The sequence below is a fragment of the Pan troglodytes genome, chromosome 7 (genome assembly GCF_028858775.2).
Source record: "Pan troglodytes isolate AG18354 chromosome 7, NHGRI_mPanTro3-v2.0_pri, whole genome shotgun sequence".
Lineage (NCBI taxonomy): Eukaryota > Metazoa > Chordata > Mammalia > Primates > Hominidae > Pan > Pan troglodytes.
The window spans coordinates 130,732,398-130,759,310 of record NC_072405.2 but is presented as its reverse complement, the minus strand read 5'-3'; the positions used below and the strand labels follow the sequence as shown (position 1 = coordinate 130,759,310).

Sequence of the window (26,913 nt, the reverse complement as noted above, 5' to 3'; positions counted from 1 at the left end):
ACAACCCTTTTCCAGAAATAGAAATGAAAACAAAAATTCTTTAGCAATAGAGTTATTTTTCAAAGAAATTATTGACATTAATTGTAGAAACATGTGATGATATATGATAATAAATTTAATTACTGTATTTCCATTTTAATGATAATTATCTTTATTTTTTCCTCTTTTTTTTTTTTTTTTTTTTTTTCCCCCAAGCAATGGGCCACTTTTGCTAGAATATGGTATCTCTTAGATGGGAAAATGCAGCCACCTGGCAAACTTGCTGCTATGGCATCAATAAGACTTCAGGGATTACATAAACCTGTGTACCATGCACTGAGTAAGTATTATTTTAGACCTGTCATTAACCACTGTAGTTTTCATGCCAGAATAGAATCTTGATGAAGTTTGACAGGGCTGAGTTAAAGGGCCCTTTTTATTTTTCCTGAGGATCCTGTATTCCATTCTTGCTGAAGCCATACTAGCGCCCAAAACTGAATTTGGCTTATTCACTGGAAAACCATATGGATCAGTTTACCCGGAACAAGGCTATTTTATGCCACTGCCCAGCGAAATTATTAGTAGCCCTTCTTTTCACACTCAGAAATAACCTGATTTGCCCCATGACTTAAACTTTCACTTTTATATATGTCTTTTCACGTGATGACATCCATATAAGGAGTTTTTAAGGGAAATAATTTTGCCCTCTCTTCTAAAAAATTTTTTCCCCTAGAAAAATATATGGTGCTAGCTAGGTATGGGAAGCTTATTTTCACTAATAAGATTAATAGACTTGCTTTTCTGTATCCTTTTTCCAAAATAAAATTAAAAAGTTGTTTTCGTTCTAGAAGATTTCTGCTTACAGATAGTTTTTGATAGACTTCATTTGCCCCAGCACTTCATGGCCAGATCCAGATGTCAGTTTTTAGTCCTCATACTGGTTGACTTGTCAACAGCATTTGCTGCAATTGATCACATTTTTATTTAGCTTTTATTGTGCAATATATTAAACATACAAAGATGTATATATAAAAATATGTGATATTTTAAAGAAAATTAACCATAACAATTATAATGGTGAAATGAATATACTCAGCATTGGTTTGTTTCCAATTTTTTTGGCATTATGTTATATTACATTAATGTTGCTATCAATATTCTTGTGCCATTTTCTTAGCACACATGGAAGAATTTTTCCAAGGTATGCCCAAAGGACAGGAATTACTGGGTTTTAAGGTGCATAGCAACTATTGAGTCTTTATCATGCCAGTAGCATGCAAGTGTTTCCATTACTCCTCATCTTCAATAACACTTGATATGTTCATTCTTTTTAGTTTTGACTATTCTGGTAGAAATAAAATGCTTGCTTTGTGATTTCAATTTGCATTTTCTCGATGACAAATATGGCTGGCTGAGTATCTTACCACTTATTGGCCTTTACAGCTTCCTGTCCTGTGAAATGTCTGTGCATGTCTTTTGTCAATTCTTCACTGAGTTGTTTGTCCTTTGCTTTTTTCTTACTTTTATTACAAAAGGTTTCAAACTATCAGAAAAGGTCAAAGAATAGTACAATGAATTTCTTTATACTCTCCACCTAAATACAGTTAACATTTTATCATATATTTTTTATTCAACCATTTGAAAATAAGCTGCAGATGCCATTATAATTCCCCCAAAGTACTTCAGCATGCATTTCCTAAAAATAAAGATACTCTCTATGTAACCAGAATGCCATTGACACACGTAAGAAAAGAAACAGTACTTTATTTAGATGGTCTAATATTCAGTGCATTTTTAAATTTCTTTGGTTTTCCCAAGTATGTTTCTTATAGCTATTATTTTTTTGAACCAGGATGCAACCTAGGTTTATGTATTGTCTTTAGTTGTTATGTTCCTTTAATCTCTTAATCTAGAATAATCCTTCTTTTATTTTCTTCTCATTAACCTTTTGAGGAGTCCAGGCTAATTTTCATCTGGAGAACTTTCTTCTTGAAACACATTCTTCACTTGTTTCCCTGGATTCACTTGTTTCCCTGTTTCTTCTCCCTTTCTTAGTACCCTTGGCTATCCTCAGCTTTCTAAACTCTCAAATGCTCTTCTCACCAAAAATTGGAAGTGCGTCAGGGCCCAGTCCTTGAACCTCTTCTCATGCCTTAGATGATTGCATTTTGTCTCATGTATCTAAAAATCATCTATATGCTAATGCCTCCCAAATTTAAATCTCCGGTTTTGACTGCTTCCCTGTATTCTAGACTCACATATACAAATTTCTGTTAAGCAAATTCATCTGTTGTCTAGTAGACATCTCCAATGAATAAGTCCATTTGGAGATGTCTTGCTTCTTATCTACTTCACCCAAACCAACCTGTTCCTTCCCAGTTTTCCCTCTCTCAATTAATAGCATCACTGTTCTTTTTGTTGCTCTGGTTTGAAGGCTTTGCCTTATCTGTGACTCCTCTTTGTTCAACCAAAAAAATTAAAAAAGTACATATATACACACACACACACACACACACACACATATTTAAAAATATATTAGAAAAAAGTATATCTGAACTCTGGCACGTCTCATCATCTCTCCCTCTACTCTGATTTTAAGCTGCTGTACTCTATCCTGTTTTATTCCAAAAACTGCCTCACTGTGATGTTTTCTTCTGCCATTGCCTCCACGTAATTCTTTCTCCGTAGATCAACTACAGTTATCTTTTCCAAATGAAATTTCTGTGTGTCCTACAAGAACCTAAATAATATGGTCCCTGTTACCTTTCTGACTTTCTTTCCTTTATTTATTTATTTATTATTATTTTATTTATTTTTTTACTATTAATTATTTCTGTCAATCCACTCAGACCTACTGTTCCATTAACTTGCCTGCTGAGCACATTTTTGCCTTATGCCTTTTTTTTTTTTTTTTTTTTTTTTTGAGAGAGAGAGTCTCACTTTGTTGCCCAGGCTAGAGTGCAGTGGCCCAATCTTGGCTCACTGCAACCTCTGCCTCCTGGGTTCAAGCATTTCTCCTGCTTCAGCCTCCCGAGAAGCCGAGATTACAGGCATATGCCACCACACCTGACTAAGTTTGTGTTTTTAGTAGAGACAGGGTTTCACCATGTTGCCAGGCTGGTCTGGAACTCCTGACCGCAGGTGATCCACCCACCTTGGCCTCCCAAAGTGCTTACAGGCGTGAGCCACCATGCCCAGCCCTTAGGCCCTTTTCACACACTGTTCCCTCTGCCTAGATATTCTTTACCAGATATCTGCATAGCTTATTTCTTCATGTCTTTCAGATTTCTGCTCAGGCATTTATATTCTGAGAGAGGCCTCCCCTGATTCCTCTGCTCACCCTTTCACTCTATATACCTTTACCTTGCTTTAAAAAAAATAGTGTTCATGTATCACCTGAAATGTTATGTAAGTATCTGTTTATTATCTACCTTCTTTCACTAGACTAAGTTCCAAGAGCACATAAAATTTTGCCGGTTTTGTACACAGCTGTATCCCCAGTACCTGTAGTAGTGCTTCACACATAGTTGGAATGTAAGAAATGTTTGTTAAGTGAATACTGGCATTTATGAATTCCAGTTGTGAAAATGAAGAAAATACTTTTAGTCAGGGCTCTGGCATTGAAGCTAAGTCAGATTTTTGGATCTATGGAGCTAAGAGGAAGAGTATTCCAAATGATTTGATTTGAGCAAGAGCAAGGATTTTCTGTAATTTCTTATACTTGCTGCTCTAACCTTTTTTCTCTACCTAATGAAAATTTCAATAAGATATCAAAATAAACCCATACTCTGAAATCTGTGAGTATAGAATATGAATCTGAGGTTTCGTCTTTTTAATCTTTGTTTTTCAAGCACCCAGTACAATGTCTGGCCCATAATAGATGCTTGCCAGAAATCATTTGTAGAATGACACTTTCAAACAGATGTTTTGTGAGTAGTCTGTTCTTGTTCCCTGTAGTTATCCTGTGAACACTGGATTAGTGAATACCGAACCATTGCTTCTGGGGGGAAATACAGAGTTAGGTTCCTCTGAACCTCTGGTCACAGCATTTTCATCAACCAATCAATACATAACCTTGTTTTATGTGTGTTTCTGTTTAAAGATATCCTAACACTGAACTTGTGACCAACAGCAGTATAACAAGCTTATCTAACACACATATTATCTCTATAAGGCAACAACACAGCCTTCTTGTATTTAGGAACACTAAATAGCACTCAGTATACCAAGCTTGGGGGATATTTTAAACAGTGAAGTCACTAAGAAAAAGTCCACAGATGCCAGAAACATAGCACTACATAGAAAATGAAAAGGATGCTTGTTTGTTGTATGAAAGGTGAAAGAAGGCAGAGCATCACCTTGTTCAGCCTCAGCTGGGAACATGTGCGTCAAGTAACACAAATTTATTTCCACTCTGAGCATGTCCATGAATGACTGCAAAAGCACTATGAGTATTGATTTTGGGGTAACAAATAAATTTTAACAAGTAGGCAAATTTGTAAATATGGAATCTATGAATAAAGAGATCAACTGTATTTTGAAAGTAAATAGTGATCAGGAGACTTACACTTTCACTTATAAACCTGTTTACTTTAAAAATATTTTTTGGCAGACCAGAAAAATAGTCATAGAATTACCAATTTATAGAGTTGTTTAATTCCTTAGGACTTTAGATATTTTGTTTAACCACCTCATCTCTTCATTGACAGTCGAGTAAACTAAAATCAGGATTTCATTGCTATTCAGCTATATTATAGTAGAACTGGGACTAGAACTTAGGCACCTGTTTCTTATGTAGGAAATTCCCCATTCCACTTCAGTCTGGTGATTCTTAACCACTTGTACTGAGTTTTCTTGCTGCTTTTTTCCTTAGCAATGGTATCAGCAGATAATAAATGAGATCTCTTAGGTTGTCTTTGCAGAAATGCAAATAATACAAAATTTGAGGAAAAGTGCAATTAGTAGCAGTCACCTAATTTCCATCTCCAAATATAGCACTAACTGTCCACTCAAAGTTCTGCTTCCTTATAACCAGGTCATCATTGCAAAAACATACCTTAGATATGGATGAATAGGCATTCGGCTAGGATACCAGAAGAGCTGTTGTGGCTGCCTATTAGGTTTCTGTGAAAGTAGAAACTTACTTTTTAAAGACTGAATTGCATTTTTGTTTCACTATGTGTTTTGAGACAGGGTCTTACTCTGCCATCCAGGCTGCAGTGCAATGGAACCATCACAGCTCACTGCAGCCTCCACCTTCTGAGCCTCCCAGGTAGCTGGGACTATAGGCGTGTACCATCATACCCAGCTAAGTTTCTTGTAGTTTTCGTAGAGACATGGTTTCACAATGTTGCACAAGCCGGTCTTACTCCTGAGCTCAAGGGATCCACTCACCTCAGCCTCACAAAGTGCTGGAATTACAGATGTGAGCCACCTTGCCTGGGCATGTTTCAGTGTATTTAATATGTAACATATTAGCAAAACTTCTCGTGTCCAGAAGATGTCACTAAAATCAAAACTTAAATTGCAAACAATTTTCAATTTATAAATATGTTGTGTTTTAAGAGTTCATTCTAACATTTAGTGGTTTAATAAGCATTTATTGAGCAGATATTATGGGCTTATAATCACTGTAAACATATTTTTTTTGAAAATTGACCTACAGTTTCCCAGAAAAATAATATTACAAATGATGATCATTGTTCTACGAATGGTTGTAAAAATTAACAAATAATGTACTGAACATAATGTATACAATATTTGAACTACCTTATTTGTCAAATGGATGTCTGTGAAGTGTTGTGGAAACCGACTTTTCATTATAAGGTTATTTTTTATGGAAAATGTGGGTTAAGGTAGAAAGGATGTGGAACTGGTAAAGGAATCCCTCCTTCTAATTAGAGCTGCCCTCTTGAATTTGGGACTTGAGAACTTTTTGAACATGTTTCTGATAAATCAAAAAATAGGTTATATATGGTGATTAGTGGAGTATGACTTATTCTTTATGAGGATTCTACTCCTTTCACTGCCAACTGAATTAATGAATTAATATTCATTGAGGAGGACTATAGGAGTATTTAAAGGAAGCAGAGGAAAACCTTTCTTTAGCTTTGCTAAAATTAGATTATGTTAAAATATTTCTGTTCTGCATTGAATGAAACAAAAGTTGCACTCAGTTTATAAAAATTAATGCTATGAATGCTAACATACCAAACAATTCAACAGAGATCAGATTTATGATCTAAATCTACTCTAGTATTCTGCCTTGTAAGTTTATGATGCTGTTCTTAAAGTTGCTTAGCTAACATTTTTCTCTTACTATTCAGTTAAATGTAAAAATGTATTTCAAATGTTAATATCACAGCATTTTAATTTTGCAATCTAAATTGTACATTTATACTTCACCTCACTCCTAGAATATCATCCTACAAAGCACTGAAGGAGATTTTTGCTTCAGGCTATATCTAGAATACGTATCTCCTTTGGAAGTGACTATATCGATATTGTCAATAAATTAAACAATATGCCTTGTTGCATGTTACAGTATCTATACATTCAGCAGATTTTATGGTAACCTAGCTGATCATTCATCACCTTGGCTGTGCACAAGTTCAGGGATGCCAAAAATAACACTGAAGTAGCCATTTGGACGTTTGTCCTTCCAAACTTAGAAACAAACATAAAGGCCAAAGCCAAACTTTGTTGTTTATCACTAATTCCGAATAGCTATTTTTCAAACATTTCTCAAACTAAATCTTCAAGGAAACCCAATAAATAAAAGCAGTACTGTCCTAGTTGAAGGAAAAAGAACCTGGATCCTTGTGCCTTGAGTCACCTTTTAGAAGCCTAAGACTGAATCACCTGAACTTTAAAAACCACTATGCTAAATCAAACAGCTTATAAGGAAGGATTCAACCCTATAAAGGGGAAAAAAACAATCTACAGACTGGAAGAAAATATTTGCAAACCACATTATCAACAAAAGACATATCTAAACTATAAAGAACTTTCAAAACTCAACAGTAAAAAAACAAACAATCTAATTAGGCTATGGGCAGAATACATGAATAGATGGCAGATAAGTACATGAAAAGATGTTCAATATAAGTAGCCATTAGGGAAATGCAAATTAAAACCGCAGTGAGATAATACTACACAACTATGAAAATAACTAAAATAAAAAATAGTGACAACAGATGCTGATGAGGATGCATAGAAACTGGATTACTCAGCATTGCTGGTAGAAATGTAACATGGTACAGCAACTCTGGAAAAGAATATGGCAGTTTCTTCTAAAACTAAACATGAGCTTACTGTATAGCACAGCAGTTTCATTTCTCTTGGACATTATCCCAGAGAAATGAAAATTAAGTTCATGAAAAACCTGTACCAATTAATCGCTTCACCCTATTACTCTTTATCTTCCCATGTTCATCAGCTCCTGGCATATTGCATATTCATTTATTTGTTTGTTTATTGTCTGGCTTTTCAACTAGAGCATAAGATTGATTAACAAGAATTTCTTTGTAAGGAACTTAAACAAATTTACAAGCAAAAAACAACCCTATAAAAAAGTGGGCAAAGGACATACATAAAGAGACACTTCAAAAGAAGACTTACATACAGTCAACAAGCAAATGAAAAGATGCCCATATCGCTAATGATTAGAGAAGTGTAAGTCAAAACCACAATGAGATACCATCTCACACCAGTCAGAATGGCTATCATTAAAAGGTCAAAAAATAATAGACATTGGCAAGGCTGAGGAGAAAAGGGCATGCTTTTACACTGCTGGTGGGAGTGCAAATTAGTTCAGTCATTCTGGAAAGCAATTTGGTGATTTCTGAAAGAACTTAAAGCATGCACATATGTTCATTTTAGCACTGTTCATAATAGCAAAGATACATCATCAACCTAAGTGCCCATCAGTGGTAGACTGGATAAAGAAAATGTGGTACATATACACCATAGAATACTGTAGAGTCATTAAAAAATGAGATCATGTCCTTTGCAGCAACGTGGGTGGAGCTGGAGGCCATAATCCTAAGTAAACTAACACAGGAACAGAAAACCAAATACTGCATGTTCTCACTTATAAGTGGGAGTTAAACATTGGGTACTCCTGGGCATGAAGGGAACAACAGACAACTACTTGAGGGTGGAGGGTGGGAGGAGGGTGAGGATCAAAAAACTACCTATTGTGTACTATGCTTATTGCCTGGGTGACAAAATAATCTGTATATTCAACCCCCATGACATGCAATTTACCTATATAACACACCTGTACATTTACCCCTGAACCTAAAATAAAAGTTTAAAAAAATAGAGGTTTTTCAGTTACATTCATTGCTGTATTCCCAGCATCAAGAATGGTACATGGCATTAGTAAGTATGTAATACATAGCAAGTGGATTTGTTCCTCAATGGAAAAGGATTATAAAGCAAATTTTAAAAGAGCTGGAGACTCCCAGCAAGCTGAATTGGTGTCTCTATCCGAATCTGCCCTTGCATGGAATCTGAATATCTCAAACATAGTTAAAAATGAACACTAGGGATTTTTGTAAACACTTACTGTGTCTGGTAACTCTATGTGAGGGATCTATAATTAAGAGTCTGCAGCAAGGATCTAGGACCAAAAAAATTATACAAATGCTAGAACAAAGTAGAGTTTGCCATTTCAGTGGCAAAAACTGCAAATACTTTTGCACCGACCTAAATGGCATGGCTTACCTGGCCCAGACAGTAGTGTTGGAAAAACTGGTAAATAAGGCTACAAAAAGTTATCCTATACTCTAGGTCTCCTTGAATCCCTAATCAAGGAGTTGGTACATGGGGAAGTACAAAGATGGCAAATAACTGTAACCTGTGAGCAGTTTGCTGAGAAGGACTTCTGAGATCTTAGAATTTAGCAGAAAAGAATACGTGATCAATTAGTGAATGATATCATTGTCTCCTTATGGCATTTTAACTACCACTTTTTGCCATCTGGTTGTGGTAGAAATGGTAAGATCTGCCTTTGAAGTTTTACTAGAGTTGTATTTGAAACTTAACTTTACCACTTATTAGCCATATAATTTTAGCTGAGTTGAACCTCTGACTCTGTTTTCTCCGTAAACATTATTAAATAGTAAAAGTGGTAGCAGGCAGAGGGAGTACGTTAGCTTTACCTAATAAGATAGTTGTGAGACTTTAAGTGTTAAAAGTGAGTATAAAATGCCTAGCTCAGTGCTTTGCATGTAGAAGATGTTGAATAATTATTACTTCCTTTCCTCCCAGGCAATTTTGAGGAAAAATTATGACTTCATTCTGGCTTAAGGGAGAAGGTGGGCCAAAACATTGAGGCGGTGTAGGACTAAGAGGTGCCCCGATGGTGTAACCTATCTGAGACCTTAGGTTTCCTGACATGAAGCTGTTGAGTTTTCACTTTGTCTGAATTAGTTTGAATTTATTTGGCCATTTAATTGAGCACCTAGTATTATACTGAGGAGTCAGATAAAGTTAGAAGTTTAAGGTTAGAATTTTTGTAAATAAACTCACAATTCCTATTTCTAAAAATTGCTTACTATTTTTCAACTTAATTTCTCTTCAGAACATCTCTTGATCAAGCACTAGAGCTATGATGTATTTACATTTGGTACATATATATTAAATGTGCAGTTTTAAATTAAAAATTATAAAATGAAACTATATGTATTTAACTTAATAGAAATTTAGACAGAAACAACTGTGCTATATCCAGGGTGACAGTCTTACAGTAACACTGACTTTAGTGTTAATGAAATACAGTTAAAAGCATGTATTTAATTGCTGGTTAGTTTTTGTTTAGAGTTAGTAGAGAAATGCTTCTTAGAATGAATTTACTAGAGATTTGGCATATATTATTGAGGAAGAACAATTTTTCCCAGATTAGATGTGATACCTTAGAACTGAAAGAATATGATTTTCAGTTGCTTTGTGGCAATCTGTCTAATGCCCCTTGGAAGATCTTTTTTGCTCTCTGTAGATATTTTTTGAGTGGCTCGAGATGCTTTACCTATATTTAAAACTTAACAATTTAAAAATAAATTCAGTTTTAATGGAAAGTTTAAAGATTCCATTTTTTCCTCCAAATAGATGTTATGGAAAGAGCCTACACCGGGTGTTAGGTAACTTAGCGTGTGAGCCTTTGCAAATCACTTAATCTTCTTCTGCTGTAAATGTCTGAATGTGAGCTAAAGTAATTTCAGTGTTTTTTGAGGTTGTCTGGTTATCTTCCCACCGTCTTTATTTGCTGTTCTGCTGCATTTGCCCAACTGCCTGAGTAGCCAACAGGGTATAACTTTCAGGAACTTCAATCATTTAATTAAACATTGTCAGACTATTCTTTTCCATCTAATAACAGCAAGCTTCCCAGGTCTTTCATTCATACCTCTGAATTTCCTTTCACTCTAGTGATGAAAACCCACTTGCTTTATCTTCTTTTCTTTATTCTTATCCTATATAGACTATGAACGTCTGTGAAAATTCTGCCATTCAAATTTAGAGCTCTGCATAGAATCTTATAATCTTTAGTTTTCATATATATTGTACTTGTATTTCTTATTTTTAGTACTTTTTTTCTTGAGCTTCTAGAATATCTTGGTTTGTTTTTTCTATTAGTAAAATAGGTATTTTATAAATGTTTCTAATTACTTGATTTTGTTATGTATAGTCAGTTATTTGAAAATGTACATGTTAACTTTTTAGTTTGTTTTTAGATGAACAGCCAAACTTAGGGATAGAAAATGAATGCAGATACACATATTTTGATTTTCAGGTCATCTGTCCTGTCAAATATGTTTATGTAGTCATAGTTGAGAGTAGCAGTTTAAATTTACTATAAACATGGTTGGAAAGAAACCTTTCCATGGTAGTTAATAAGATCAAAGCAGTCTATTCTCTAAATTTGCAAAAAATAATAATTGTGATGTTTTACATATGTTTTCAATTTACCTGTAGGTAAAACATACTTTTTTATATCTATATACATACTGTTTTCATTTTCTTGGCTATTTTTCAGGGAAATTTTGTATCAGACATTTAAAGGCACTTAATACAAACATTTTTACTGAAGTGTAATTATTAATGGGAAAAGTCACAAGAATAACAGTAATTTGCCTTTAAAAGATGTATTGTTGTTATTGGCAATCTTATTAAATTTCTTTTACTTTGCAGTGTTGAGATTTTCCAAATGGCCAGCCAACTCTTTCTATACTTAGATGTTATATTAAAAAGTAACAGAAATCTATTCAAGGATTTTTGATGTTGCACTGACTTGCTTTTTATTTTTTAATATGTTGTTTGAACTTTGATAAGCTTTATAAATAACCAAGGCCACTTTTTCTTAAGGTTTTTATTTTTCTTACAAAATCTTGTTTCTTTTTAAAATGTAGGTGACTGTGGGGATCATGTTGTTATAATGAACACAAGACACATTGCATTTTCTGGAAACAAATGGGAACAAAAAGTATACTCTTCGCATACTGGGTAAGATAATGCCATTGTCAGGGAAATTAGGTAGTTAAAATATATTACTTTAAGAATACAGTTGTTCTTACTTAAAAGAAAAAAGATATTTTTAAAAATCGGCATTTATTACTAATTTTACTCATGCCACGTATATAATTTACTCAATTTTTAAAAACCACACAACTATACCAAATATAGCTATTACCTGACAGTATTTGTTTATCCTACAAGTGTTTCATATAACCTGTGGACAAGATTATTCTCATGTTTTAGTCACTCTTTTACTTTGTATTTCTGCTTCCTGTAATTCATCTTACTGCTGTTTTCAGAACCATCCCAAACCATCTGAAAGTTAACAAGATGTTTAAGGAATGGTCACTCTTCTCTAGATAAAATCTTGTTTGTCAGTATCTCTCTTAAGTAAATACACTCACCTGGGTGTGTTCTGCTGGTTTCCAAATACAACGTGACTCTCCCCCATTTTTCAGTTAGGCAATCTTCTATTGCAATAGAACTTTTCTTCAAGGCCATAGTATTTCTGTATTTGAGTTTACTGTCAGCTAAAACTCCTAAGTCTTTTTCAGGTATATTCCTGTTGAATCATGTCTTCTCCTTCCTGTGTGCTTTAGTTGTAATTTAATTCAATTGCAAGACCTTAAGTTTACTCCATGTTAAATTTTATCTCCAGCCTTTTAAGATCCTGATTTTATCATCTCATGTATTAGTTAACCCATAGCTTCAGGTCATGTGCACATTTAATTAAGTGTACTTTCTATACTGTTACTCAAGTTATGGTTAGAAATGTTATCTTTTATTCTTGATCAAAATCACTATTTTATTTCCAACTGCATCTTCGCCTTTGATGTTCCCATTTGTTACTTTTCATCTCTTGCCCCAAGTGCATCTTAAATATTTGGAACAACTGTTTTGCTTCCTTGAGCCAGCCTTTGCCCATTCCTCCCCTTAAAATACATTCATGAAATCTTTATATAATTTAACAAAACTGAATTTACATCCGTCTTTAGTAATTTCAGCTATTGGCAGATCTCTATGTATAAACCAAGTTCTACAAAATTGAGAGGTAATTGGGAAAGAAATATTAAAAATCAGAATAACATAATGTGATAAAAGCATAAAGGGAATTATTGACACAAAATGCTATGGTAATTACTATAGCAATAATATGTAGTATTACTGCAAATGAAAGAAAATGACAGCACAGCCAGTAGTGAACAGCTACCATAATGTGTACGTCAGCTGGTAGTGTCCCTGTCAGTAGTGCTTTCTCACTGATAGATGAAAATTCAAACTCCTTTACAAGTCACTGGAAACCAGTTCCCACTGCTGCTTCATAGTTCTTCTTAGACAACATATTGCTATTTCATTCCTTTCTGCCTTTGCATGTGTTGTTCCCCTGACAGTGAGGAATTCTCCTATTTATCCATTAAAAATTGACTCAGATGTCACATTTTCTGGGATACCTTTGCTATTTCCTCATCACTCAAAGAGTTGATTGCTTTTTGTTTCTGTTGACTCTTCACTTACACTTTGGACATACTACTTTATTATGCTCATAACACTGTATTACAATTACATATTCAAAATTTAGCTTGCTAGTTGTAAAATTTTTAGGACATACTAATTTTAGAAAATATAGAGAAGTTTAAAGAGGGAATTAAAATTCACTCCTGATCCCATGACTTACCATTTTAATATACAGTCAGCCCTCCATATCTATGGATTCCACATTGTGGAAATGTAAAATTTTCATTTTGTTTTGTTTTTTGAGATGGAGTCTTGCTCTGTCATCCTGGCTGGAGTGCAGTGGTACGATCTTGGCTCACTGCAACCTCCGCCTCCCAGGTTCAAGCAATTCTCCTGCCTCAGCCTCCTGAGTAGCTGAGACTACAGGTGTGCACCACCATGCCCAGCTAATTTTTGTATTTTTAGTAGAGACAGGGTTTCTCCATGTTGGCCAGACTGGTCTCGAACTCCTGACATCAGGTGATCTGCCTGCCTTGGCCTCCCAAAGTGCTGTGATTACAGGCGTGAGCCACTGCACCTGGCGTGTTATTTTTTTGTATTTAATTGTGTCAATACTGAACATGTACAGACGTTTTTCTTGTCATTATTCCCTAAACAATATAGTATAACAACTATTTACATAGCATTTACATTATATTGGGTATTATAAGTAATCTAGAGATGATTTGAAGTATACAAGAGGATGTGTGTAGGTTATATGCAATTACTATGCCATTTTATATCAGGGATATGAACATCCCTGGAATTTGGTATGCTCAGGAGGTCCTGGAACTAGTCCTCCACAGATGGAGAGGGATAACTGTATATACAAGTTTATATCCTTTTTCACTTAATAGAAAATTCTCAGAGAACCTTTTTGTAAGTATTATTTTTGGTTACTAAGTAGTAGTGCACAAAATGATTTACGATACTTGATCATTGTTCTGTTTTTTGAAATGAAAATTTGGGCTTTTATAAGCAGCTGATAAACATCTTTTTTTTCAATTCTTGTTTTTTGTTTTTTTTTTTTTAACTCCAGTTACATGTGCAGGTTTGTTACATAAGTAAACTTGTATCATGGGGGTTTGTTGTACAGGTTATTTCATCACCCAGGTATTAAGCCCAGTACCCATTAGTTATTTTCCTCTCTCTACTCCCACCCTCCACCCTCCAATAGGCCTCAGTGTGTGTTGTTCCCCTCTATGTGTACTTGTGTTTTCATCATTGAGCTTCCACTTATAAGTGAGAATATGCAGTATTTGGTTTTCTGTTCTTGTGTTAGTTTGCTTAGAATAATGGCCTCCAGCTGCATCCATGTTGCTGCAAAGGACATGATCTTGTTCTTTTTTTTATGGCTATGTAGTATTTCATGGTATATATGTACTACATTTTCTTTATCCAATCTACCTTTGATGGGCATGTAGGTTAATTCCATGTCTTTACTATAATGAATAGTGCTGCAGTGAACACACATGTGGATGTGTCTTCATAATAGAACAATTTATATTTCTTAGGGTATGTACCTAGGAATGGGATTGCTGGGTCAAATGGTATTTCTGTCTGTAGGACTTTGAGGAATCGCCACACTGTCTTCCACAGTGGTTGAACACTCCCATCAACAGTGAAAAATTCCCACCAACAGTGTAAAAGCATTCCTTTTTCTCTACAGCCTTGCCAACATCTGTTATTTTTTGACTTTTTAATAGTAGCCATTCTCACTGGTGTGAGATGGCATCTCATTGTGGTTTTGATTTGCATTTCTCTAATGATCAGTGATTTTGAGCTTTTTTTCATGATTGTTGGCCATATGTATGTCTTCTTTTGGAAAGGGTATGTTCCTGTCCTTTGCCCACTTTTTAATGGGGTTTGTTTTTTCTTCTTGTAAATTTAAGTTCCTTATGATGCTGGATATTAGACCTTTGTCAGATGCATAGTTTGCAAAAATTTTCTCCCATTCTATAGGTGTCTGTTTATTCTGTTAGTTTCTTTTGTTGTGCAGAAGCTCTTTAGTTTAATTACATCCCATCTGTCAATTTATGCTTTTGTTGCAATTGCAGTTTGCATCTTTGTCATGAAATCTTTGCCCATGCCTGTGTTCTTAATGGTATTGCCTAGGTTGTCTTCCAGGGTTTTTATAGTTTTGGGTTTTACAGTTAAGTCTGGAATCCATCCTGAGTTAATTTTTGTATGTGGTATAAGGAAGGGGTCCAGTTTCAATCTTCTGCATATGGCTAGCCAGTTCTCCCAGCACCATTTATTGAACAGGGAATCCTTTCTCCATTGCTTTTTTGGCCAGGTTTGTCAAAGATCAAATAGTTGTAGGTGTGTGGTCTTATTTCTGGGTTTTTTTCCACTGGTGTATGTGTCTGGTTTTTTTTGTTTGTTTGTTTGTTTTTTATCAGTACCATGCTGTTTTGGTTACTGTAGCCCTGTAGTATAGTTTGAAGCTGGGTAGCGTGATGCCTCCAGCTTTGTTCTTTTTGTTTAGGATCGCCTTGGCTATTCAGGCTCTTTTTTGGTTTCATATGAATTTTGAAATATTTTTTTCTAGTTCTGTGAAGAGTCTCAGTGGTAGTTTAATAGGAATAGCATTGAATCTATAAATTGCTTTGGGCAGTATGGCCATTTTAACAATACTGATTCTTCCTATCCATGAGCATGGAGTGTTTTTCCGTTTGTCTGTGTCATCTCTGATTGCTTTTTATTATTAAAGTTTTTTTTTCTTTTGAGATGGGGGCTCACTGTGTTGCCCAGGCTGGTCTTGAACTTGTGGGCTCAAGAAGTCCTCACACCTCAGCCTTCCACAGTACTGGGATTACAGGCATGAGCCATCATACCCAGCCTTCATCTCTGGTTTCTTTGGGCAGTAGTTTGTAGTTCTCATTATAGAGATCTTTCACCTCCCTAATTAGCTGTATTCCTAAGTATTTTATTCTTTTTGTGGCAGTTGTGAATGGGAGTACATTCCTGATTTGACTCTCCGCTTGACTGTTGCTGGTGTCTAGGAATGTTAGTGACTTTTTGCTAGTGATTTTTGCACATTGATTTTGTATCCTGTGATGTCTTTGTCCATTGATTTTTTTCATATATGTAGGATTATTTAAAATAAATCCCTGGAAGTGTAATGTGTTTTGATATCAAAGGAATGATCATTTATAGGTCTTTTGATAGGTATTTTCAATCATGAGTTTTCTAATCCATAGAAGAGCATACAAATGTTTGTTATCCCAAATCTGTGCAGGCACAGTATTATCTTTAAAAATAAGGCTGTTGTCTTTTGATATGCAGCTGAATATTTACATTTACTTAATAATGAAGTTTCAGTGTTACTTTATCACTTTCTATGAACATTTTATCTATTAAGATTATTAATCCACTTTTGTTTTTTACTTTTAACAAAATTTTTATGTCATTTACTGTAGTTATTTAATTTTATATTATTACATGCCTTTTCCTTTGTAATTTCTTCTGTTTTCCAGTCTCAGAAATTCTTTCTTGTTCAGATTTTCATAAACATTTACTTCTAATTTTTTAGGGGTTGGTTGAATTGGGTGTGTGTGCACCTTGAACTTTCACATCTAAGTCTTTAGTCATCTAAAATACACTGGCATGAGTTAGAGATACAACTTAACGACTAGTTGTATCAACAGAATTGTTCAATTTTAAATAGGACAGGATTTTGTCATATTTATCTGTGTGTCCCCAGTTCCAGCATGATACACATTTAAGTGTTTATTGAATTAATTTCAATGAAAAACCCTTGGCTAGCATTTAAAACAAATGTTCTCTTACTCCATCCCATATTGGAGGAAAGAATGAGTTATTTTCTTACTAGTAAAAATCAATTGAGTGTTGCATTACTCAAGTCATCCTCCACTCAAAATTTTACATTAGCTTTCCAAATACATCAGAATAAAGTCCAGACTTCTGAAATATATTGTAAATGGTATGTTTTAGAATTTGCCATCTCAATTTTCAAACTAGAAAGATCATCTTTCAGCATAGAAATTGTAAAATATTTTTTTCCATGGAGAGAAAGAATGCAGGAATAGAAGTCTAGACAGGCATTTCTTTTTCTAAAACTGAAATTCCATGAAAAAAGAGAATATCAATTTTAAAACTACCCATCTTTCTCAGCAAACTTCTAACTTTGACAAGTTTTATTCCTAAAATGTGTTTTCTTAAATCATCTTTAAAATATTTTCAAATTTTATTGAAGGGAACATATGGAAAAAATCACCTTTAGGTAATCTTAAGGTTTTTTGCAGATTCCACACTGACTTTCCAATTTCTTCCCCCTTTCTTGAAAATCGTTTGGACTTCATCTGTTTAGGAAAATAGAACCTTACATCTATATATTTATTGTTTTTGTTTTAAATTTCCCAATCCCTTTCACAAATATTTTTTCATTTGACCCAGAAATCTTTTGAGGTAGATAGCATTATTTATTCATATGAGTAAAATTATATGCAGAGAGGTAAAATGAGTTGCCTGATATTACACTGGGAGTCACTGACAAAACCTTGATTCCATACCTGCATCTAGGGTATCTGGAAGCTAAGCTGCCTCCAGTACTATTCAATGTATATTTTGTAATCGCCACTTTTTTCATTTTATAAAGAATAATCGATCTGAACACAATGAAATATTATATTACTTAGAGCCAATATGTAGCACTTAGAGACCTTTACAAACTGCTAAGAAGAAACATGATTACTGGCTGTCTAGAGTATGAACTTAATTCAGAACCAAGTGGACTACCAACATTTTCCCCAGACCTAACCCGTAGTTTATACGGTTTATCTAATTTGGTAAGGAACATGAAGTAGTCTGGCTTGTTTCTATTTCTTTGTTAAATCAAGTAGTAATAAATACCCCATAATGAGTGAGTGAATTAATAACTTACAATTCAGATAGAAATATACTTATGCCAATAAATTTTTCCAAGAAGTAGAACTTTTTATGATATAATGGTAGTTGACCATTTAAGAGAATAGCGTTTCAAAAAGCGTAGATTACTACTTAATTTTGAAAACACTAATGAACAGCATAGTTTCCAGAAACAATTTATTAAAATAGTTTTCTTATAAAAGAATGATCAGTTTAAGAATACAGTGTCAGCCTATGCCCAGTTTTAATGTCTTTTCTCCTTTTAACAGCTACCCAGGTGGATTTAGACAAGTAACAGCTGCTCAGCTTCACCTGAGGGATCCAGTGGCAGTAAGTTTCTTGTATTTTTTATTAATCATCTTTGGAAAGACCAATTCAGATACTGTTTTGTCAGTCTCCCTTCTCATTATTTTAATATAGTTAGCATTCAAGGATATAAATTCTTCACTTTAGCTGTATCACACACGTTTTGATAAGTATTATTTTTAGTATTCAACTCTATGTATTTTCTAATTGCTATGTATTATGTTTTGCATTTAGTCGAAGAATTCTGATGTTTTTCTTTTTAATTTTTGATACCTGCATAATCACCTAGTATATGATGAGTTTGCTGAAATGTCTTGGAAAGGAGAGAGATATATGTATGTATGTGTATACATATATTTTCAAACATGCTAAGTGTGTTCTTCTTATATTCTGACTTTTTTTGTTAACTCGAGTATTATCTGAGTTTATTTTTGTTTATTAACATCTCAATTGTAGATTAATTTCTTCTTACAGGTCTGTCCATTTTATTCTGGAAAAAATAGTAAAGTTCTTAAAAACAAAACTACTTTCATTTTATTTTATTATTTATTTATTTATTTTTCTGGAGACAAGGTCTCACTCTGTCACCCAGGCTAGAGCACAGTGGCACAATGATAGCTCACTGCAGCCTCAAACTCCTGGGCTCAAGGGATCTTCCCACCTCAGCCTCTCAAGTAGCTGGGACTACAGGTACACACCACGACACCCTGCTAAAACTTTTTATTTTTTGTGGAGACCAGGTTTTCCTATGTTGCCCAAGCTTGTCTCAAACTCATGGGCTCAAGCCATCCTCCCACCTCGGCCTCCCAAGTGCTGGGATTACAGGCGAGAGCCACCACACTCAGACTTTATTCTGTTTTTAATTTATGTTTTTAAAGACAGGATCCTGCTATGTTGCCCAGGCTGGACTCAAATTCCTGGGCTCAAGCAATCTTCCTATTTTGGCCTCCCAAACACCTGGGACTATAGGCACCCTGCTTGTTTATGTTTTATTTATTTTTTATTTTTTTTCCTGTCAATTTTTGCCTTATATATTTTGAAGGTTTAGTGTTAGATGAATTTAAGATTGGAATTGGAATCTTTCTAAACAATTGATCAGGGTCAATATGTACTGATCCTCTTAATCTCCAATAATGCTTTTTACCTTGAGGTCTATTTGTTCTGACATTAATATAGCTACATTAGCTGACTTTGGATTAGTGTTTGCCTCATATATTTCATTGTTTACACTTTACTAAGTTATTCTGTTATAGATGTTTTTATTGTAAACATCATGTAACTAGATTTTTTTTTCTCTCCTTTCTTGCTGCCTTTTGGATTGGTTGAATTGATTTATTATAGCTCTAAGGTTCATCAGTATTTTTACCTTCCTTCCAAATCAATGAAAGCCCTTAGAAGATTTTTAACTACCACCCTCCCTCCCAATCTACAAGCTTTCTTTGTTCAGGATTTTAAAAAAACTCTTCCAATCGAACATTCTTGTTATTGTTTTATTCTGTTACTGATTTTTTTAAATTTTCTTTTCTTACAATCCCTTCTTGTGACTCAGCCTGCCTTCTGGTATCAATTTCCTTTTCCTTGAAGTACTTCTTACTGGCATTCTTCAAGCCACATTCTCTTAATACTGAACTCACCTTTTTTGTCTGAAACTGTTTTCTTTATTTTGTGCTTTCATTCTTGAAAGATAGTTTTGCTATATGTGGAATTCTAAGATAACAATTATTCCATTATTTTTCCCTCAGCTTTTTGAAGCTATTACTCAATTGGAATTTAGCTTGTATTATTGCTTTTATGAATCAGATGTCGATTTAATTGTTTCTTTATGTGTACTCTTGTCTTTTTTTTCTGGATACCTTTAAGACCTTTTCATTGTCTTTGGTTTTCATATCTTCCTACTACAGTCTTATTTATTTGGTTTGAGTACTGGTGTCTTCAGTTCTGGAAATGTGTTAGCTCTTAAATCTTCTAATATTGGGTCTCTTTATTCTCTGTTTCTTCCCTTTGGAAATCTGGTTATAATAAGAGTAGACAGTTGCATTTGATTGTACGTGATTCAGTACCTCTCTTTCATACTTCATGTCTCACTGTCTCTGTGGGGCATTCTCAGTAATTTCTTCAGATCTGTGTTCCAGTTCTGTATCTTTTCACCAGTGTCTAATCTGATTAACCTTTTTCTGAGGTGCTAATTTCAATTATCATTTTTCCCTTTCTTAAAGTTTTATTATTTGGTTCTTTTACAAATTTGTTGATCAGTTTCAATAGTCTTCTGTTTATCATGTTTTGGTTCACTCTTACATTTCTTTATGCATACTAAACATAATTCTTAGATTTTAGATCTGATTCTAATATTTGTGGCCTTTGTAGGTCCGCAATTTATAATATCTGCTCAGTATACTTACTTGGTAGGCTCATGTACCTTGAAACTTCATCTCCAGGAATTCTTTAAGACCTGTGTTAAAAATGACTTTCCTCAAAAAAGATTCACTTAGCTTATGGCTAAGTGAATTGGGCTATAACAACCTAAGTTTTTTGAGCTGAACTTTAGACTTACAGGATTTTGATCCCCACAAGAAGGATGAATTTGGGGCCTCAAAGCCTTGTGAGGTCAGCTTTGTTTCATACTTTAAAAAATATTTTTATAAACAATATTAATTAACTTCACTAATTAACTAAATTTTTAATTGCTTTTAATTTTAACTACATAAATATATAAGTTTATATATATTTATATGTTTATATATGTTTATATATATGTTTATATATATATTTACATATATTAAATGACCTCTCAGAAACATAAAGTCTTAACACTAATAGAAAATAGATGGAAAATTTATGTGGTTCACTAATGTTTATTTCTTTGTGTATTATACTGGGAGAAGTTCTAATTCATACGTTAGTCACCAATATTGCTAAAGGCAAAAATCTCCTGTTGTTTTTTCTTTTAGCTATTGATAGACCTAAACTTTCAACTTTACTCATAGGTTAGATAGCATTTTTTTCCTATTAGAGACTATTTTATCTTTTTGCTGCAATACATTAATAAATTAGCAAAGTGCTAGACCTAAAAATATCATTTTTTGTTTCCCTAAAATAATAAAAATAAATATCTATTGTCAGGATACAACCATTTGTTTGGTATAGTACTGCCTAAAATTTTCTTGGTAAGGTTGGGGGGAAGGATATTTTATTATAATAAGACCTGACATACCATTTAAAAGTTTCATGATTTACTATTTATTTTGTATTGTTTATATCTGTTTTATAAAACTGTGCTCAGAATTTGCTTCTTAGGAAATATTTAATTTTTTTTCATAACTAATGTGTTTTTAAGCCTTACAGGTCAAAATATTATATTTTGAATATTAATATGCTTTGTATATAATAGCATTAAAAGTTATAAGGGCTCCTGATAATATATATCACAGCTGTTAACAATAAATTATACTTTTAATACTTCATAAATATTTTAAATGTTAAAATGAAAGTTTCTATTTTATGTTAACTGTACACTAGGAGGCAGTATAGTATAACTTTCATGTTAAAAATTTGGTCTTAGGTAACATCTGTAGAAATTGTTTCAAATTATTGTTTATGAGCAATAATTGAAATGGATTGTAAAATGTTTGAGGAAGGCTTAGGAAATATTTCAGAGTTAAATCCATTTGGATTATTACCTCATTAAAGGATTTTAATTTTTTAAGTCTTAATTTTTACTATGTTTTGAAAAAGAATGGCTCGTCAAGGAAGAGATTTATTATTTACTTTGAATTCAAATCCTAAGTGTTTGTCTGGAATAGTAGGCCTCTGCCAGTAGACATAATTTGCTTATCAGTTCTTACTGTGTGTGGCCTATCAGAGAATTTGTTTCACAATGCAGCTTTCTGATTATTAGTACAGTATTGGAATACTATTTATGAAATATCTTAATTCATATTTAATAGTTAAATAGGTAATAGTCTGTTAAATATTTAAAATTTTTCATAATGATGTAGATTATTCTAATTTCAAATAAATATATCGATTTAGCCCTTTCCTTATGTTCTTTTTCTCTCTGTTGTATGTTTTAGCTTCTTTAAGAGGTTCTATGTCCTTATATTTTCTTCTAACATGGTTCCTCTATTTGATTTTTCCCCTTCCTATAAATAATAAGTTACTTCTATGGCACAAATGGCACGTACCCTGGGATATAGATTATATGAGGAAGGTCTTTGATATTTACTAACTTTATCTTATTCTATTTTTTTTACTTTCTTTACTTTCTGAATTTCTTAAAACTTATACTTAATGTCTGTACAGCTAGAATTACTTTTTTGCATGTACATGTTGTTTCACCTTTGTTTACGTACATTTGTATGTCTGTCTTTTTTCTTCCCTGTTAGCTTATAATCTTTTCACATTTTCTAGCCTTTTTAAATTTGAGTGTGGAGTTTGCATTTTCTAATAGGGCAGATTTTTAAAATACCAACTTAGTAATTCAAATAAATACAACTAAATTTTTTAGAAACATGAAAATCAAATGCCATGTAACACTATTAATACAATAAAATGCCTTTATGATAATATTCAGAGGATAGAATTACTTGCTTATCCAGAAAAGATAGTCTTAACATTGTCAGTTTCAATTTACAACTTTTAAAACATTGAAAAATTTCAATGCTAATAACTAAATCAGTGCTGTCTAGTAGAAATTTTTGCCGTGATGGAAATGTTCTGTGTCTGCACTGTCAAACATGGTAGCCACTAGCTACATGTCAACCGACCACTTGAAATGTGGCTTTCATGACTAAGGAACTAAATTTTTAATTGCTTTTAATTTTAACAACATAAATATATATATTTATATATATTTATGTATGTTTATATATATGTTTATATATATATTTACATATATTAAATGACCTCAAAAACATAAAGTCTTAACACTAATAGAAAATAGATGGAAAATGTATATGGTATCCCATTAGCTTTTGCATGTAATGAGGCTTTGTGGTCTGATTTGATGAGAGAATAAAAGAGGAAGGCCTCTTAACAAAGTAACCCTATTCTAACATGTATTGTTTTAGTGGGTTTAGCTTTAACACACATCAAATTATATTGAAATATGAGTGCAAATGATAATCAATTATTCTATCTAAAATTGGCACATATACGGGTTACTTTTAATCTTTTTTCTTTTTCTAAATAAACAATAAATGGAGCCAAAAGAAAATAGTAATGTACAAAGTAATAAGTTTCTTTTCTGTTGCTTCCACATATCCACTTAGGTCTATTTCTTTCCTATATTCGTGTTGAATCTAAACCCCTCATTTTCATCATCATCTCTAATTATGTTTGCTTTCTTACTATCGCAAGTCACAATTTTCTTATTGTGTCCTATGTATATCTGTTTTTCAGATTGTAAAACTAGCTATTTATGGCATGCTGCCAAAAAACCTTCACAGAAGAACAATGATGGAAAGATTGCATCTTTTTCCAGATGAGGTAAGTCAGTGGTCATTGGTAACAATGCTTTTCCAAAATTTTCAATTAAATGTTTCATTTTCTTTCTAAATAAATGCCACAGACTTATTTTCAAAAATTTTATGTCAACTTCTGAAATATTTTTGTATTTTTAAATGAATATGTATGTATAAAAAATGATAATTCTATTAATATTTTAAAATGTAAAATGAACCATCATTGGACTAAAAATTAAAAGTAAGTTTTTTAAAAAAATTTTAATCACTGCTTGCTTTTGAACAAGGAGCTATGATCAGAAACCCTGTTAAATTGAGGTACTTGTTGATAATTTCATTCACTATGAAAAAGTGTTAATTTAGTTCACTTTTTATGTGACCAGTAGCAAAACTTCTGTGAATCATGGATAAATAGCTTAACTTTGGTTGCTATTGTTTCCCATGATTTAACTTTAGAATACTTGTTCATACTCCTAGTTGATTCAGCTAAAAATTACTTGGAAAAGAGTGTAAACATTTTTATTTATTAGTATTATATTGTTTTAAGAACTTAACTTTTCTCCTTAATATGATGTAATGAAATATTAAAGCTTCTATAATAAAATAATATTTTATCAAGTCAGACTGCCTGGCTTTGAATCTGTGCCCCATTATTTACTGACTGCATGGACTTGGGCTCGTTACTTATCTCTGTTTTCTAATCTGTGAAGTTGATATAACAATAGTATCTATTTTACAAGATTGTTGTAAGGATTAAATAAAATACACTTGTAGATTGCTTAGAACAGAAACTGGCACAATAAGTGCTAGATGCTATCATTACCATGGTTATAATTGTCCTTCTTGTTCCTTCTGAAGGAATAATGTAGAAATTTATTCCAAAATATCAAGTTATAACGATTTTTCAAGCTATTTATGTGCTCTTACTGTTTAAGCTTTAAACAATACATGAATAGTTATTAATAATGAGTAAGTTATTCATGCTTTATCAAAATGATTGATTTATTGTCTTCGCTATAAATGAATAAGTAGAATAATTTCCCACTATTCACTTTACCTCTAAGGTAGCATGTATGGGAGCAGTATCATCATCCAAGGATCACTTCATGATGAAATTGCAAGAATTTAAGAACTCCTATTTCTGATTGTATTGTCACTTTCTTTAGAAACCATAATTTCTAAAAGACACAAAAATAATATTTATTTCATTTACAAGATACGTTTGAGTGTAAATATTTTAAGTATTCACGATAGTTCAGTTAAATAGGAAATTATTTCATTTCAGACTATAAAATAAATGAGCCTAGTTCGCAAAAATGAATTGGTAAGTATTCAGAAGCTTGACAGTACATTTTATCAAGCCGATGGGGGAAACAGGCACACTTATACATTGTTGGTGGTAGCACAACGTGGTGCATCTCATCTGGAATCCTGGGAATTAATTAGGTAACATATAATGAAAATACATACATCAGGAGATTGATCCTTGATCCAGCAATCTCATTTATAAAAATACATCTTCAAGATACACATGCACATGATTATTTTCACTGTATTCAATAATGGTACAATAAGAAAAATAAATAATGCTTATTCATAGGAAATAAATTATCGAGTATTGTGCAATTTTTTAAAAAAAGAATGACAGATATTTTTGTGACTTGGTAAGTTGTACTTTCCAGGATATATTGTTAAGTGAAAACAAACAAGGTAAAAAAGAATGTAGATGGCATACTACATTTGTATGCATATATACCTATGTATGTTTACATACACACAAGCATATATTTATGTGCGCTACTTTTTGCGTAAAGCACGGGAAGAGAAAGTTGGCAACTACTAGACTATGGGTACAAAGGAATAGGGAAAGAATGAGATTTTTTTTCAGAGACTATCTTTAAATTTATTTTTTATGTTAATCATGCTAAAATTTTATATATTAGAAAAATAAAATGACAGCAACAGTAGAAGTAAGCACAACTAGTTCCCAAATCTTGTTTTCCACGTGCTATTCCCTACCAAAAGGAACTTAGTTCTTGGAGAACTGATTGATTCACGATCTGGAGCAGAGAGAGAACTAAATTATTATAGGGTATACACATGCAAAAGACTATTATTTCTGCATGATTTATAATAGTGAAATAATAGAAAGTAACAGAAAATAAGGCAATACTCAAAAACTAATGGAGCAATATCAAGAGAACATGGAGCCAGCTTTAGGTGGTGCCTACTGACCAAATACAGGACTGTGTGAGCCTCAAAACACATGGTAATAATAAGGGATTACATTGAATAAGAAAACAAAAATCTATACGGCTACAGTGACCATCCAAAAATTATTTTTAATTTATTATGATGTCCCTTCTTTCTGAGGATAGAAAAGCCCTCTATAGAAGAATATCATATAAATATGGAAAGAATACTGAACTAGAAAAGCCATCATTACCAGCGTATTCTGTGGCCACTGGGTAAAAGGTTATTGTGGAGCAGGATATTTATAGTTTCCAAATACCACAATGCAGAGTATTTATTATTTGTAAAGGGAATCTTTTCAATTATTTGTGATGGGAATCTTCCCATTGCTTTTACATTAATAAAATCTGGTGGACACCACCATAACCATGAGATCAAATCTTTGGTCACTGTGGGAGAAACTGACATCAGGTGCCTCCTGCTATGAAGCACTGAACACTCAACATAAACTATATGGTCTCTTGTCAGTAATGCTTAACCTGAATGTAATCATGGAACAACAATAGTATAAATCCAAATAAAAGGAAATTCTGCAACATAACTGGCCTGGACTCTTGAAATATTAAAGAAAAGGCAAGGAAACTTACGATAAAAAGAGACTAGACTACAGAGTAAACAACATAATATAGTAACTAAATGCATGTGATTCTTGACCTGATCCTGAATTGGGAAAAGTTACATATGACAATATTAGACCTATTTGGGAAATTTGAATATGTACTGTATATTAGATAAAAAGTATTTCATCAATGTTAATTTTCCTGAACATAAAATTTAATGTTCTATAGGGAGACTAGGAGATACATGCTGAAATATTTAGTTTGAAGTTTTTGCAAATTACTCTAAAATGGTTCATCCAAAAAGTGTTTGTATATAGACAGACCAAAAGAGAAAGCAAACATGTCATGCTAACAGTTGGGGAACTTAGGTAAAGATTAGATTAATGCTCATTATATTGTCACAACTTTTCTGTAAATTTAAATTTTTCTAAAGTAAAAAGTTGCAAAAAAAGTGA

The 26,913-nt window shown here is 33.0% G+C and overlaps 1 protein-coding gene across 1 annotated transcript in view; it reads left to right on the top strand.

Moving 5' to 3' along the window:
* Positions 1 to 26,913, top strand: part of MRPL13 (mitochondrial ribosomal protein L13) — a 47,304-nt gene that overhangs the window by 1,918 nt on the left and 18,473 nt on the right. The window contains exons 2-5 of the mRNA XM_009455842.4: positions 196 to 319; positions 11,391 to 11,484; positions 18,150 to 18,210; positions 23,584 to 23,670. Of these exons, the coding sequence (XP_009454117.1) occupies positions 196 to 319; positions 11,391 to 11,484; positions 18,150 to 18,210; positions 23,584 to 23,670 (366 nt within the window). The remainder of the gene's footprint in view (positions 1 to 195; positions 320 to 11,390; positions 11,485 to 18,149; positions 18,211 to 23,583; positions 23,671 to 26,913) is intronic.